This window comes from Schistocerca gregaria, chromosome 2 (assembly GCF_023897955.1).
Source record: "Schistocerca gregaria isolate iqSchGreg1 chromosome 2, iqSchGreg1.2, whole genome shotgun sequence".
Lineage (NCBI taxonomy): Eukaryota > Metazoa > Arthropoda > Insecta > Orthoptera > Acrididae > Schistocerca > Schistocerca gregaria.
The window spans coordinates 360,987,050-361,004,170 of record NC_064921.1 but is presented as its reverse complement, the minus strand read 5'-3'; the positions used below and the strand labels follow the sequence as shown (position 1 = coordinate 361,004,170).

General features: G+C 37.7%; 2 protein-coding genes across 6 annotated transcripts in view; one reads left to right on the top strand and one right to left on the bottom strand.

Moving 5' to 3' along the window:
* The window catches only part of LOC126337072 (sodium-dependent phosphate transporter 1), a 267,042-nt gene extending 263,182 nt beyond the window's left edge, over positions 1–3,860 (bottom strand). For 2 of the 4 annotated variants that reach the window (XM_050001415.1, XM_050001416.1), the window contains exon 1: positions 3,609–3,714. The gene's annotated coding sequence lies outside the window, so the exon portion shown is untranslated. Of the gene's footprint in view, positions 1–3,608 lie in introns of all 4 variants that reach the window. The other 2 variants (XM_050001410.1, XM_050001412.1) reach the window with 2 other exon arrangements.
* Positions 3,861–3,937: 77 nt separating this feature from the next.
* On the top strand, positions 3,938–5,241 carry LOC126337071 (dynactin subunit 3-like). Of its 2 annotated transcripts, XM_050001407.1 has the most exons (3): positions 3,938–3,988; positions 4,079–4,334; positions 4,415–5,241. In XM_050001407.1, exons 2-3 carry the CDS (start codon positions 4,325–4,327, stop codon positions 4,981–4,983), a joined length of 579 nt encoding a protein of 192 aa, XP_049857364.1. In that variant the 5' UTR covers positions 3,938–3,988; positions 4,079–4,324; the 3' UTR covers positions 4,984–5,241. The 2 variants fall into 2 exon arrangements, with proteins under 2 accessions (XP_049857364.1, XP_049857363.1); XM_050001406.1 differs by lacking the exon at positions 3,938–3,988 and having other exon boundaries at positions 3,993–4,334.
* Positions 5,242–17,121: the final 11,880 nt, after the last annotated feature.

The window sequence follows — 17,121 nt, the reverse complement described above, 5'->3', positions numbered from 1 at the left end:
GTACCGCGCTGCATGGTGTCCTGGTAGCAAAGATTGACCTCGCCATGGACGCCGGGAGTGAAGTCGCGTATCATGCAGCCTATTGCACACCATTTGAGTCTTAACACGTCCTGTGGCTGCACGAAAAGCATTACTCAACATGGTAGCGTTGCTGTCAGGGTTCCTACGAGCCATAATCCGAAGGTAGCTGTCATCCACTGCAATAGTAGCCCTTGGGCGGCCTGAGCGAGGCAAGTCATCGACAGTTTCTGTCCCTCCGTATCTCCTCTATGTTCGAACATAGCTTTGGTTCACTCCGAGACGCCTGGACACTTCCCTTGTTGAGAGCCCTTCCTGGCACAAACTAACAATGCGGATGCGGTCGAACAGCGGTATTAACCGTCTAAGCATGGTTAAACTGCAGACAACACGAGCCGTGTACCTCCTTCCTGGTGGAATGAGAGGAACTGATCGGCTGTCGGACCCCCTCCGTCTAATAGGCGCTGCTCATGCACGGTTTCTTTTTTTACATCTTTGGGCGGATTTAGTGACATCTCTGAGCAGTCAAAGGGACTGTGTGATACAGTATCAACAGTCGACGTCTTTCTTCAGGAGTTCTGGGAACCAGGGTGATGCAAAACTTTTTGCTGTGTGTATTTCGGCAGCAGACAACAGAATATGTAATTGGAGGTTATTAACACGATATCTTAATAAGGTTCAATTTATACCAATAATTGAAACAGAAATGCTCCCGGCTACGATTTAGAAGTCGTGGCTACAAGACCATTAGCGACAATACTGCTGTTGAGCTGGATGCGTAACGGGAAGGAAATATGGTGTTTGACTAAACTGAATAAGCTCGGCGTAAATAAAATATGGGATGATCATACCAGTCACAGTCTAAACTTCAGGCATTACTCATTTTTTTAAAATTGAAGTGCACGGCGAATGTAACATGTGAAAACTGTTTGCCGTACCAAAACTCAAACCCATATGCCGGCTGCGTGACAGATTTTAAGTTCGGACGGCCCTTGAATAGTGTTCAGGTAGCACACTACTCGTGCTAAAGCAACCTTTTGTATTGGAGTTCCGTATAGTCCAAAACATAGCTGGGCACGAGACAGTTAATCTGTTAATTAATGAAGTTAACTTTTCGAGTAAAGGATTAACTTTTAAGTCGTGTTTTAAAAAACATTAATGGACCCTTAACGTCCGTTAACATTATTTCAGACCGTTAATCGTCTTTTGGCATTGCAGCAGTTGGGAGCAGCGTGTCTCAAGCTAGTGTGGACCAATGCACAGTAAACGCTTTTGTTATGAACACCATTCCTTTACTAGTCATCGAATCGAAGTCTGAAAAGCTGATAAAAACTTAACACCAGCAATAGATCATCGATGAGCATATTCCATTAAAGCAACATCATTAAGTAAGCGAATTGCTTATCATTGAAATTCAGACTAGCCTAACTACGAGTATTTGATGATTACGAGTCATTACTTTCAAAAATTTCATTTTGACAACAAAGATAATCTTACCTTTTCTTTTTGCGAACTGTGGTGTAGTCTTTCTTGTACAGAGCCTTTATAACCTAATGTACAGACCGACCATCAATTTAACAGTATAGATATTGAGCTTATTACGTCCTCTTGTCTATTAGCAATTACGAGTTAACGATTAACTTCAGCTTCCGATAAATCTACTATCAAGTAACGCTTTAACGTTTAATGCAGTTGACTTTTTGGTTAATGTTGCCCAACTATGATCCGAAAACAGTTCTCGAACAGCACAGCTTACTGTCTGCAAAACAATAAAATATCGGAAACAAAACTTTGTAACAAGACAAAGTGCATATACAAAACGCACTCATTCCTCTAGAAGGAATTCCAATATTTGGCTTTAGTTTGTCTCTACGAAAACGCCAAACTTCCGCAGACGTGCCGATGCGTCTCATAATTGTGCTCCAGAAGAGTCTGGTTGTCTGCAGATGACACTTCACTGCTCGTCAACGGTGGCTATGAGGATAGTTTAATTATTGTACACGATTCGGTAAGATCTGAGAGTACCACATCACCCGAGAGAAGCCATTACATAGTACTGTACTCCTTTACGAAAGCAAATTCGAAAACGTCCTTTTAAAGCTCAGGATTAGAACTAATGGACAGCTGCATCATAATGTAAACGGTTTATATCGCCTTCGAATTAAATTCGAGATGACTGCCCTTTATGAGATTACTTGTTCTGGCATACCGTCACATACGTCAGTGTCTACACAGTAATATTTATTCTTATTGTACTGGAAACAAATTTTAACCAACGATGGGAAAGTATCCAGAGTTCTAGACGCATTGGAACTCTTACAAGAAGCTGTACGTATCTTGAACTACCTGTCATGAAATTTGTAACTATTTCGCCATTAACCGCGTGATTTTTTTTTAACAATGTGTGTGTGTGTGTGTGTGTGTGTGTGTCGCTCGCGCGCTACAATAAACCAATCGGAACGATCACGTTACAGTACAGGTCATATTCTAAACGTGTGCGCAGAATATGCATTGCATCACTGAAATAACACAGCAGTTTTCGTAATAGAACAATACACTTACCAAATAGATTAAGAAGAATAATTCCCGACTGTAATTATGAATCTGCTTACGTAAAGAGGAAACAAACCTGTAGCTTTTGTCAACGCCAAAAACATCACGTGTGAACTGGAATTATTGCTTAGTTTCATTAAACGAAATACATGGGTGGAATAATTCGTTGTTCTTAGTCGATTGCCTGCAACGCCAATTTCAGCGTTCTAATGAACGTCTCAGTACTTGGCTGACGTACGCCCATACAGTGACATCGTAATCACGACAAAAAATATCAACATTCCGTTATTCTAACAGTGTGAAGCGCATCCAAAGAATCCGTACACGTTTCTCCGACTTATATTGAGGCCTATCGTCTAGCGCGACTTTAAACATGCTACAGAGCAATGCTAATGTGAAAATATAAAAATTACATTTCTCTAATATATACAATAGCAAATATAACCGCTTCACAGTCAAAATATTTTGACAAATTATACATCCAATTTAACAGCGCTTAACATTAATGGAAAAAAAATGAGGCTTTATGAATCTCTCAAATTCAGCAGCGACGAGTGCTGCTTCGTGGATATTCATTTGATTGAATAACTTTTTAACTACACACATGGTGGCATAAACATGATTCCGAAACGCAGATTGCTGCCAGCAAAACTTAACAATCTACCCACTGGAGTCCCTTTCTCCGTAGTGGTGTTCGAGCATTTTGGCGCCAATTATGCGTCTATATCCTGAGATCGCTATAGCGCTGCGGCAAATGCCTGAAGTTACGTGCTATCATTACAGAAAAGGAAAAAAAAGATATTACGGTGGTAGCTCGTAAATCTACATTCCTACCTTCAAAGCAGACAATTTTCCTGTAGTTTAAAATAAGAACAATATTGATTTACTTAAAATTAAGATGGTAAACACGTGGTATTCATAAAGAATAAATGGAGCACTAAAGAGAGTCGTGTATCACAGGATACAAGGCGACAGAAGGATCGCAGGTTGGTACTTCGATATACATTCATTACATAGACATTATAGCTGTTACAGACCTTTAACGTTCGTCACAGCAAACAACGCCGGGCCTCACACTGTTATTCTCGCTGTAGCACTGAGAATTCAGATGTAGGAAACCTTGCACGACCTGATATCGATAGTCTACGACATATCGACTTAGTACAACGGTCATCAAAGTCAAGTCCGAAATATGTAAATATTTTGTCAGTTTTAGGTACAAACTTACGACCGCGCAGCATATAGACATTTGCTGTTGTTGATTTATATATCACAAACAAATATTCAAATACGAATTTGCCTAGCCATTGACTTTTTTAAATGGAGAGCCACACTTATTTCTAATGCATTCTAGTGTTACGTATCTATCGATGATCTCAACCAATAAATGTCGAATTTCATTTCCATCACCTCCTGCGTAGGTACCAGTGGCAGGTACTAACCATATCAAACAAAATGGGCTTACAAATTTCTATAATCAATAGAACGTAGGACGCTATGCTTTGAGAAAAATCTCTGGACACCTGCAAAGACAAGTACAAAAGTAAAGAGGAATGTTTTAGCAGAGAAAAATATTCCAAGCTTATACACATGGAATGAGATACCCCGATTTCACAATTGCGGCTCGTGCAGTTGGTGGTCGTTCCAGTATCTCTGGGTAGGACGGTGTGTTTATGTCTGCCGTAAGGAATGACAGGTGTTGAACATTCGTGTCTTTGAAGATATAGATTATTGTATCTCAATAAAATTAGTCATGGGGACTGGTAAGTATATGTCAGTAAGAATAAAAATTTACTCTGCGAATACCGTGTTTCCGTGTTTTTAAACCAGATGTCTTTTTCAGGTGAGATGAGCGAAAGTGAAATGCTGGACGTCGTCGAGGCTCGGATAACACTGTTGGAAAAACAGATTTTGGGAAAGCGAGACGTTCCAGAAAATTACACGCCTGTATCAGAAGCAATTTCACGGACAAGCAGCCACTTGCAGAGTGCTATATCAGGTCGAGAAAAAATTACTGCCGTCATGAAAAGATTATCAGAACTCGAGAAATATCTTAACCCTAGTAATGATATGTTGGGTGCGGCTGACATCGATGCTATGTATCAAACTATACTACTTTCTGAACCACTGTTAAGGAATAATGTCGTACTTTTAAATCAGATAAAGGAACTAGAACCAGTACTAAATAGTGAACATACAAAAAATGTGCCAGAACTGTCTAAGCGACTTGAACAATTAGCTCTTACAAATTTAGAACTTAAAGATAAAGCAGACGATTTATGTGGAAACTTTCGTGATTACATACAAGAGTATAATAGCGCTATTACAGAAATATCGCGTGCACTTGTGAAATTTGATGCATGTCTTACTCGGTTGGAGATTGAAGCTCAGCCTAAGGTCATTGATGACTGATGTTACCGAGTTCCGAATGTCTTTCAAGCCTTTTATAGTGTATAATTCCTGTATTCTAGCTATCAGCACTGGTGTTATAACGGACGAATTGCATCTGTGGACACAGTAGATCAATTTGTGCAGACCATTTAATAACTTTGCAAATCTACTTGTGAAAGCCAATTATACGTCTGTAATTGCAGGAACTTTGTGTTTAGCTCATTAAGCTTGCATAGTCAATCGATTATTTCTGAAAATGTGAATAAAAAGTTAACTTATTTGATGTGCTTCACTCACAGTAGGGCCCATTGGTCCCTGAAGCTTGTACTAAGGATTATGCTCTAAACTATGTTTCATTAAAAAAAAATTAAAAAAAACTAGTGTTATGCTGTCATGTTTGCATCACATATTCACACTCTCAATGAACAATAATGAAATCTATTTTGTGATTATTTCAAAAACCGACAGCAAATTCAATTTCTTGAGTGGAAAAAAAAGTCATGAAACTTTGTGTAGGCCTATTACTTCCGCAGAACACACAATTTGCATGTGATCTTTAAATTAAATAACTGAATTTTTACCTGCTGTTGGCCCATGAATAACTGACAGTTTATTATTATTATTATTATTATTATTATTGTTGTTGCATTAAATAGAGAAAGTGGCTAAAATTTGAATGCTTGTAGGGAGTCAATACACCTACAGATACTGAATGTTGCCTTTTTACAGTGATGTCATACATACACGAAAAGGAAGAGAACACATTACTTACTTGCTTCTGTATTATGTTTGGCAATGTATGTTGCAGTGAGAGACTGATCCATAGATTAGCTTGAGATCTAGGTTAGTTTGAAACATGACAGAGTGGTTGTAAGTAAGCAAACTCAATGAATCTGGCATGACAATAACTTTCAATCTTATTTAGAGCTTCACTGTGCATATTGGATTTTGCTGTGCTTTTGTCAAGGCCAATGAGCAGTTTTGAAGGCTGCAGCTAAAGTGTTTATTGATAATGTTAAGTGGACTATGTTGTGAAAATCTGGTAATTTTAAGCAAGGCTTATCACTTTTTGAGCTGTTTCGTTGTTTGTTGATGTGAACAATGCTGAGTTGCACTGTGATTCAGAATCCACATTGAACTGTAGGTCTCTGTATAACTGGCTGGGTAAGTCAGATCAGAGGTTGGAGGAAGGCAATGGCTACCACCTCCCAGTGGACCATACCTTATCAGTAACTACTCTGTTCTTTAGTTTCTATGTCACCTATAACTGATCTATCTTTCTTAAAAGTCAGTGAAATGCTACATAAGAGTGCCAGCTGCATGTTAATTACTTCTTTGATTCTGTGATATATCAAAGACCAAATGAGTATTTTTTCATTCTATTCTAAAACAACCATATTTTGCTGACAGCTGGGGTTTTCATCACATGCTGAACTGCTCTACCTGTTTCTCTCCTAACTCTGACTCGTGTTTATTTTCAAACTGGGCTTTTCCATCCTACCTTGTATATCATTTTAATTATACTGGTTTATCATGCAGTTTTCTTGTACAGTACTTTTCCTTAGAAAATTGTCATGTGAACTGTCTCTTATACTTCGATCTATGTAATTAATTGCAGCAGCACATTGTGACTACAGTGTCACTGACTTCAATAACATGTTTTCCATTTCCAGGCTTGATTCTATACAGTAATACTGTTAGGTTTAAGTATAGTGGAAAACAAATAAAGGAATTGGCAGACGCAACAAGTCAAATTACAGGGAGGTGCTGAATAATGGATAGGCACAGAACATTGTTTAAATTGTACAAACTGCTCTGAACTAGCACCAGTTCTTCACTATTGTGTTGCTGATTTAGATTCATTGGTGTTAGGTTATTCCTGTTTGCAGAATAAACTAATCAAACCACCCCATGTGTCTGCACATCTCATGAAACAAAATCTGATATTTTAGATATTGTTACTGATAGCTTTCGTTGGGATGACTATTCATGTGCAATTTAGCTTCTTGTACACCAGTATATTGCTATCCTTCCAGTGGGAAACTCAGCCAGGCAAGTACTAAAGATGTTAAAAAAGTTCAAGATACTCACAAAAGTAAAGTGAAAAATAATGTTAGTATATTTCATCAAAATATTGGGGGATTGAAGAATAAAAGTACTAAAGATGTTAAAAAAGTTCAAGATACTCACAAAAGTAAAGTGAAAAATACTGTTAGTATATTTCATCAAAATATTGGGGGCTTGAAGAATAAAATTGATGAGCTTCTGCTTTGTTTAGAAGATATAGAAACCAAGAATGTAATAGATATACTATGCCTGTGTGAGCATCACATTGTCACTGATATGCAAAAGGTTAGCATCAATGGGTACAAATTAGCTGCACATGTAAGTAGAGATAATATGATGAGAGGAGGAGTTGCCATATATGTCAAAAGCTTCCACAGTGCAAAAAATTTAGAAACTAAAAAATTTTGTGTAGAGCAACATATGGAAGCATGTGCCACTGAACTTAAACTAAAGGATCGCACTTTCATAATTGTAACAGTGTATAGGTCCCCCTCAGGGAATTTCCAGCTATTTCTGGAAAACTTGGATGCTTTGTTGTGCTATCTGTCAGACAGGGGGAAGCAAATTATCATTTGTGGGGATTTCAATGTTGATTCCCTGAAAGAGTGTAATAGGAAGAATGACCTTTTAGTATTACTCAGTTCTTTCAATTTGAGCTCCGTCATTGATTTTCCTACTCGGATAACAAAGAACAGCAGTACATTGATAGATAACTTTTTTATAGACCAAGATAAGTTTAAGGACATAAATGCTTATCCTGTTGAGAATGGTCTTTCAGATCATAGTGCACAGCTTGTTACAGTACATGACATAGCTCCATGCAGTATAATAAATCAGACTTTCAAAGCAGTGCGTTCAATTAACAATATAAATATTGCAAACTTTAGGGAAAGCCTACAGCAGCTAGACTGGGATGAAGTGTATAAGGAACCCGATGCAAACTTGAAATATAACTTATTTCACAATACATTTTTAAGGGTATTTGAAAATTGTTTTCCCAAGAAAATAGTTAAACATAATTCCAAGAAAACATATAAAAAACCTTGGCTAACTAAAGGAATAAGAATATCTTGCAACCACAAAAGAGAACTGTATCTAACAGCAAGATGGAGTACTGACCCCGAAATTGTTCAATAGTATAAAAACTATTGTGCGGTACTAAGAAAAGTTATTAAAAAGTCCAGAAGCATGTGTATCATGTCTGAGATCAGTAACTCTGATAATAAAATTAAAGCAATTTGGAATATTATTGAAAGGGAAACAGGGCAACCAAGAGCACAGGAAGACTTTAGTGCAATAAAATTGAATGACAAGTGCACTAACAAACAATCAGAAATTGAAAATATTTTGAATAATTTTTTAAATGTTGTGCAGAAAATAGGATCTAGATCTTCACTAGAAGAGGCAAGGCTATTAATAGAAGAGGCCATACCTGCACAGTTTGAAACAGCTGTAATTCCACCAACCTCTCCCTCTGAAATCAGTAAAATAATAAACTCACTGAAAAGTAAAAGCTCTTACGGAATTGATGGCATTTCCAGCAAAGTACTTAAAGCTTGTTCCCCACAGATAAGTAGAATTCTCAGCCACGTATGTAATAGCTCTTTGGAGCAGGGTGTTTTCCCTGATAGACTGAAATATGCCATTGTAAAACCATTGCATAAAAAGGGGGATATGTCGGATGTCAACAACTACCGCCCAATCTCTCTTCTGACAGCTCTATCAAAAATTTTTGAGAAAGTAATGTATTCAAGAGTAGCCTCCCATATTTGTAAAAATAAAGTACTAACAAAATGTCAGTTTGGTTTTCAGAAAGGCTTTTCAACAGAAAATGCTATATATGCTTTCACTGATCAAATATTAAATGCTCTGAATAACCGGACATCACCCATTGGTATTTTTTGTGATCTCTCAAAGGCCTTTGATTGTGTAAATCATGGAATTCTTTTAGATAAGCTAAATCATTATGGTTTGAGTGGGGCAGTGCACAAATGGTTTAATTCATACTTAACTGGAAGAATGCAGAAAGTTGAAATAAGTGGTTCGTGTAATGTTAAAACAGCTGATTCCTCAAACTGGGGTGCTATCAAGCACGGGGTCCCACAGGGTTCGGTCTTAGGTCCTTTACTGTTCTTGATATACATTAATGACTTACCATTCCACATTGATGAAGATGCAAAGTTAGTTCTTTTTGCTGATGATACAAGTATAGTAATAACATCCAAAAACCAAGAACTAAGTGATGTAATTGTAAATGATGTTTTTCACAAAATTATTAAGTGGTTCTCAGCAAACGGACTCTCTTTAAATTTTAATAAAACACAGTATATACAGTTCCGTACAGTAAATGGCACAACTCCAGTAATAAATATAGAATTTGAGCAGAAGTCTGTAGCTAAGGTAGAATTTTCAAAATTTTTAGGTGTGTCCATTGATGAGAGGTTAAACTGGAAGCAACACATTGATGGTCTGCTGAAACGTCTGAGTTCAGCTACGTATGCTATTAGGGTTATTGCAAATTTTGGTGATAAGAATCTCAGTAAATTAGCTTACTATGCCTACTTTCATTCACTGCTTTCGTATGGCATCATATTCTGGGGTAATTCATCGTTGAGTAGAAAAGTATTCATTGCACAAAAACGTGTAATCAGAATAATTGCTGGAGCCCACCCACGGTCATCCTGCAGACATCTATTTAAGGATCTAGGGATCCTCACAGTAACCTCACAGTATATATATTCCCTTATGAAATTTGTTGATAATAATCCAACCCAATTCAAAAGTAATAGCAGTGTGCATACCTATAACACCAGGAGAAAGGATGATCTTCACTATGCAGGGTTAAATCTGACTTTGGCACAGAAAGGGGTAAATTATGCTGCCACAAGTCTTTGGGCACCTACCAAACAGCATCAAAAGCCTGACAGATAGCCAACTAACATTTAAAAATAAATTAAAAGAATTTCTAGATGACAACTCCTTCTACTCATTGGCTGAATTTTTAGATAAAAAAAAAAAAAAAAGAAGACTTTATCATTAGTGTCATGCAATATTTTGTGTAATGTAATTTCTTGTACAGACATCTTTTATTAACCTGACACGTTCCACATCATTACGAAGTGTCGTATTCATGATCTATGGAACAAGTATTAATCTAATCTAATCTAATCTAATCTTACCATGTAATACACTTGAAGGAGGGAAAGTCAGTGTTGTGCTGTAGTGATACACCATAAGTTAAAGAAGACAGTATCAGCAAATTTACTAGTACATATAATACAATATTATATGAACATATTTAATGATATCTTTTGTACACGTTTTGTGATATATTCAATTACTTCTCTTAACTTACTGATATTAATGGAAATTTAATTTTTACTTGATTTTTACTAATAAATCCTTCTGTTCAAACATTGGACAAGTTTAGAACATTAAAAATTCAGTTTTTTTTATAGTAATGAGGAATTTTCTTTTTAAAAACTTACCATGTTTTCGATATCCTGTTGCATTCAGAAAGGGAGTATTCTATAACCTTTTAATCCAGACTGTCTAACTCCCTTCTGATAGGGTTTAAAGCTTTGTGAAAATTCTGGTACTGTCTTTTTCCATAGGTCACTAATATATACTGAGGTGACACAACTTACGGGATACCTCCTAATATCATATTGGACCTCCTTTTGACCGGCGCAATGCAAGAAATTGACATGACGTGGATTCAACAAGTCTCCTGCAGAAAGAGTGACTCATGCTGCTGTTATAGCCATCCATAATTGTGAAAGTGATACCAGTGCAGGATTTTTGTACATGAACAGACCCCATAAATGTTCAATGGGATTTATGTCGGGTGATCTGGATGGCTAAATCACTCACTTGAATTGTCCAGAATGTTCTTCAAACCAGTTGCGAACAATTGTGGCCTGGTGACATGGTGCATTGTTATTTGGAAACACAACGTCCATGAATGGCTGAAAATGGTCTCCAAGTAATTAAGCATGACTGTGTCGAATCAACGACAATTTCAGCTGGACTAGAGGACACAGTACATGCCATGTGAACGGAGATCATGCCAGTATGGACCTTGCGCAATGTCTTGTTGACAACTTGGGGTCCATGGCTTGATGGGGTTTGCACCATACTCGATCCTTACTGTCAGCTCCCACCAACTGAAATTGTGACAGGACCATGGTTTTCCAGTTGTCTGTGGTCCAACCAATATGATCACACCCCAGGAGAGGTGCTGCAGACAGTGTCTTCCTGTTACAAAAGGCTCTCTTGTTGATAGTCTACTGCCATACACAATTAAAATCAAATTTCACTGCACTGTCCTAACGAATATGTTTGTCATACATCCCACATTGATTTCTATAGTTATTTCATGCAGCATTGTTTCTCTGTTTCAGAATATTGAATTCCCTAACAATTTCTGAAAAGGAATTCCCCATGTGTCTAGCTCCAACTGCCATTCCATGTTCTAAGTCTGGTAGTTCCTATTGTGTGGCTATAATCACATCGGAAACATTTCACGTGAATCACCTAAGAATAGATGACAGCTCCACCAGTGCCCTGCCCTTTCATATCTCTTGTATGTAATACTGCCACCACATGCATATGTGCTTATTGCTACCCCAACACTTTTTTTCATCTCAGTGTATATGTAGTATAAATATTGTGACAGTCTTTAAAGACAGAGAATTAATGTTGGCATTTATTTCTCTAGCATGAAAAATTTCTCTGTTTCTGCAAAATTTACCAAGAATATAATGGCACAGGGCTGCATAAAGTACAAGAATGCAAAGTAGGACAAGATTATTACTACTTTCCAGTCAACATAGTGACAGATAGAGCTTAATGCGAAAAAAGTTTTTGAGTAACTTGACATTATGCTGAATCCATCATAAAATGATCAATTTACATGTCTAGGAATTTTATTAATAAAATTCTTAATAACATCAATTTCAGATGATTGCAGTTTCTTGGCTTCTGTGTGAAAGTGCATCAGGATTATTTCTAAAGCTGTGTGGTGAAATTATGATTTGAATACTAGATTTGTTGTTTCAGCTGCAACATGCATTGAGTAACTGGGACACTTTGATAATAAGTAGACGCCTAGCAAGTACATATGCTTCTTTTCTTTTTTAAATGTCTGGTTCATGCTCTACTATTCTTGATGTTCTTTCACTGCCTACATGGTGTGTTGTTTGGTTAACAATGTGAAATGTGATGCTTTGCTGCTACAAGCATGCATACTCAGATATCTGGTCTTTTCATAGTACATCAGTCAGCATACACACATAAAAACATTGTGTGTGTTGGTTATTTGTGGTATATCAGGGGAGCTTAAAATATCTTATTTTGCAGTTCCTAGTTTACACTGTTGCACTGCCCCATAAGTAGATATTTTTTCCAGCTTGTCATACACCCTGCATGTGTGGTGAATGGTTAATCCACTGCTGTTATGCTGTTTTGGCGGTCTTAAGATTTAGAGTGCGTATGTGTTTATTGTGTGTGATACAGCCTAAGTTCAGGAAGAAGGAAGGGAATGCAGAAGGCAAGATGTATTTAATCGAGGTAGGTTTCCTGAAGGGTGATTCTCAGATAGGCATCTAAAGTGTTAAACACATCCAAATTCAGGAAAATGCATGGGAAGTACTTTCAAGTTTCAGCATAAACTGTGTTATGGCTGTGATGGAAAGTATGAAGAGGCTCTTCTCCAGTCACAAGATAATGATCTTTCATGCCAGTATTATGGATTCAAAGACGTAAAATGCACTGTCATTTCATCTATTGCTTTTATGATTAGGCATCCTGTTATAAACGAGATTGAAAGAGTCTGTTTCATAATTCACCAGTTTTTTTTCTTTTTTTAAAAATCTATCAGTTAATAATTACTCAATTCCAAAAGAAATTATTTGGCATTTATTTTCAGTTGATAGCTCCATGATGTGCTGAAATATGACAATGAAAAATTTAATTGATTTGTTTTACCAACACCTCTGTGTTCATATTTACCTTCAGTGAAATGCCTAAGCATTCACAACAAAGAGTCTGAAGCAGTCCTAAAGAATAGTTGTACTCATATAATACTAAATACAGAAAACTGACTAAAATTTAAAATTGACAGAATTGTCTATTGAAAGGATATACTAAAGGGCAACTCATGTGGTGTCTTTGTCATAGTAGGCAAAAAGCTAAAATCTGCTGAGATAGAAATTGAAGCTGAATATGATATTTTTTGGTGAAGGCACAGCATTCTGGATGAGCATAAGTTTTTAATCAGTTCCTTCTATTAGTTACCAAAGCTTTAGAGCAGATCTTCAGTTCACCAATGCATGTTTCTCAGCCATATTGTCTTTTATTTTAAGGAAGTATTAATTTTCCAACAATCAGTTGAGATAATTATAGTTCTGTAAGTGGTGTGGTGTGGTGTGGTCTTAGAAAATTACTTGCGAAAAATAGCTTGGAAGCTCACTCATAATATGGATATATTAGTCGTCATGGTCAAAGATAATCCTGACCTCATTGATGATCTCTGCATTGAACTGATACCGAGATTGAGAGGGAATTGTAGCAACAATATTTACTAAAGTACAAAGGGCAGTTACTACAAGTACAAAGGATAGGTATGTACCTAATAAGATCAGTTATGATGATATACATTCATTATGGACTGGGGGGAAAGGAATGAAAGAGGAAGCCACCTGGTAGAATTTTCCACAGAGCATATTTAATCATCTTTAACATTTCTTTTAAGAATCAAGAAAGAAGGTTTTATACATAAAAGAGACTTGGAGACAGTGGAATGTTTCAGATTAGATATATAATGGTAAGACAGATTTTGGAACCAGATTTTAAACTATAAGATATGTCTAGGGGCAGATGTGGGCTCTGATCACGTAGACTTAAATGGGAGAGACTGCAAAAAGCTAGAAATTAAGCAGAAGGGGCCAGGATAAGTTGAAAGAAAGAGAGGTGGTTGAGAATTTCAGAGGGAGCATTAACCAACGATTGACAAGAACAGGAGAAAGAGATACAATAGAAGATAAAAGAGTAACTTTGGGAAATGAAATAGTGAAGGAGGCAGAGGATCAAATAGGTAGAAAGACAAGGCCTTAGAGAAGGCTTGGGTAACAAAGGAGATACTGAATTTAATGAAAGAAGAAAATATAAAAACGAAGCAGGCAAAAGGGAATACTAACCTCCAAAAATGAGAGACAGGAAGTGCGAAATGGCTAAGGAGGAATGGCTAGAGGACAAATGTTAGGATTTAGAAGCATATTTCACTAACGCAAAGACAGATATTGCCTACAGAAAAATTAAAGAGACTTGTCGAGAAAAGAGAAGTAGCTGTATGAATATCAAGAGCTCAGATGTAAAACCAGTATTGAGCAAAGGAAGTAAAGGTGGAAGGAGTATATAGATGGTCGATACAAAACTTTGAGGAAATGTTATAGAAAAGGAAGACAACATAAATGAAGGCAAGATGGGACATATGATACTGTGAGAAGTATTTAATAGAGCATTGAAGGATGTAAGTCAAAACAACACCCCTGGAGCAGACGACATTCTGTCAGAACTACTGATAACCTTGGGAGAGCCAGCCATGACAGAACTCTTCCACCTCATGTGCAAGATGTATGAAACTGGCGAAATACACTCAGACTTAAAAAATAACGTAATAATTCCAAGTACAAAGTACCCAACCATCAGTTTAACAAGTCATAGTTGCAAATTACTAATATGAATTCTTTACTGCCCCCCATGAACCATGGACCTTGCCGTTGGTGGAGAGGCTTGCGTACCTCAGCGATACAGATAGCCGTACTGTAGGTTCAACCACAACGGAGGGGTATCTGTTGAGAGGCCAGACAAATGTGTGGTTCCTGAAGAGGGGCAGCAGCCTTTTCAGTAGTTGCAGGGGCAACAGTCTGGATGATTCACTGATCTGGCCTTGTAACAATAACCAAAACGGCCATGCTGTGCTGGTACTGCGAACGGCTGAAAGCAAGGGGAAACTATGGCCGTAATTTTTCCCGAGAGCTTGCAGATTTACTGTATGGTTAAATGATGATGGCGCCCTCTTGGGTAAAATATTCCGGAGGTAAAATAGTCCCCCATTCGGATCTCCGGGCGAGGACTACTCAGGGGGGGTGTCGTTATCAGGAGAACGAAAACTGGCGTTCTACGGATCGGAGCGTGGAATGTCAGATCCCTTAATCGGGCAGGTAGGTTAGAAAATTTAAAAATGGAAATGGATAGGTTAAAGTTAGATATAGTGGGAATTAGTGGAGTTTGGTGGCAGGAGGAACAAGACTTCTGGTCAGGCGACTACAGGATTATAAACACAAAATCAAATAGGGGTAATGCAGGAGTAGGTTTAATAATGAATAGGAAAATAGTAATGCGGGTAAGCTACTACAAACAGCATAGTGAACGCATTATTGTGGCCAAGATAGACATGAAGCCCACACCTACTACAGTAGCACAAATTTATATGCCAACTAGCTCTGCAGATGATGAAGAAATTGATGAAATGTATGATGAGATAAAAGAAATTATTCAGATAGTGAAGGGAGACGAAAATTTAATAGCCATGGGTGACTGGAATTCGGTAGTAGGAAAAGGGAGAGAAGAAAACATAGTAGGTGAATATGGACTGGGGCAAAGAAATGAAAGAGGAAGCCGCCTGGTAGAATTTTGCACAGAGCACAACTTAATCATAGGTAACACTTGGTTCAAGAATCATAAAAGAAGGCTGTATACATGGAAGAAGCCTGGAGATACTGACAGGTTTCAGATAGATTATATAATGGTAAGACATAGATTTAGGAACCAGGTTTTAAATTGTAAGACATTTCCAGGGGCAGATGTGGACTCTGACCACAATCTATTGGTTATGACCTGTAGATTAAAACTGAAGAAACTGCAAAAACGTGGGAATTTAAGGAGATGGGACATGGATAAACTAAAAGAACCAGAGGTTGTACAGAGTTTCAGGGAGAGCATAATGGAGCAATTGACGAGAATGGGGGAAAGAAATGCAGTGGAAGAAGAATGGGTAGCTTTGAGGGATGACGTAGTGAAGGCAGCAGAGGATCAAGTAGGTAAAAAGACGAGGGCTAGAAGAAATCCTTGGGTAACAGAAGAAATATTGAATTTAATTGATGAAAGGAGAAAATATAAAAATGCAGTAAATGAAGCAGGCAAAAAGGAATACAGACGTCTCAAAAATGAGATCAACAGGAAGTGCAAAATGGCTAAGCACGGATGGCTAGAGGACAAATGTAAGGATGTAGAGGCTTATCTCACTAGGGGTAAGATAGATACTGCCTACAGGAAAATTAAAGAGACCTTTGGTGAAAAGAGAACCACTTGTATGAACATCAAGAGCTCAGATGGAAACCCAGTTCTAAGCAAAGAAGGGAAAGCAGAAAGGTGGAAGGAGTATATAGCGGGGTCTATACAAGGGCGATGTACTTGAGGACAATATTATGGAAATGGAAGAGGATGTAGATGAAGATGAAATGGGAGACACGATACTGCGTGAAGAGTTTGACAGAGCACTGAAAGACCTGAGTCGAAACAAGGCCCTCGGAGTAGACAACATTCCATTGGAGCTACTGACGGCCTCGAGAGAGCCAGTCCTGACAAAACTCTACCATCTGGTGAGCAAGATGTATGAGACAGGCGAAATACCCTCAGACTTCAAGAAGAATATAATAATTCCAATCCCAAAGAAAGCAGGTGTTGACAGATGTGAAAATTACTGAGCTATCAGTTTAATAAGTCACAGCTGCAAAATACTAACGTGAATTCTTTACAGACGAATGGAAAAACTAGTAGAATCCGACCTCGGGGAAGATCAGTTTGCATTCCGTAGAAATGTTGGAACACGTGAAGCAATATTGACCCTACGACTTATCTTAGAAGCTAGATTAAGTAAGGGCAAACCTACGTTTCTAGCATTTGTAGACTTAGAGAAAGCTTTTGACAATGTTGACTGGAATACTCTCTTTCAAATTCTGAAGGTGGCAGGGGTAAAATACAGGGAGCGAAAGGCTATTTACAATTTGTACAGAAACCAGATGGCAG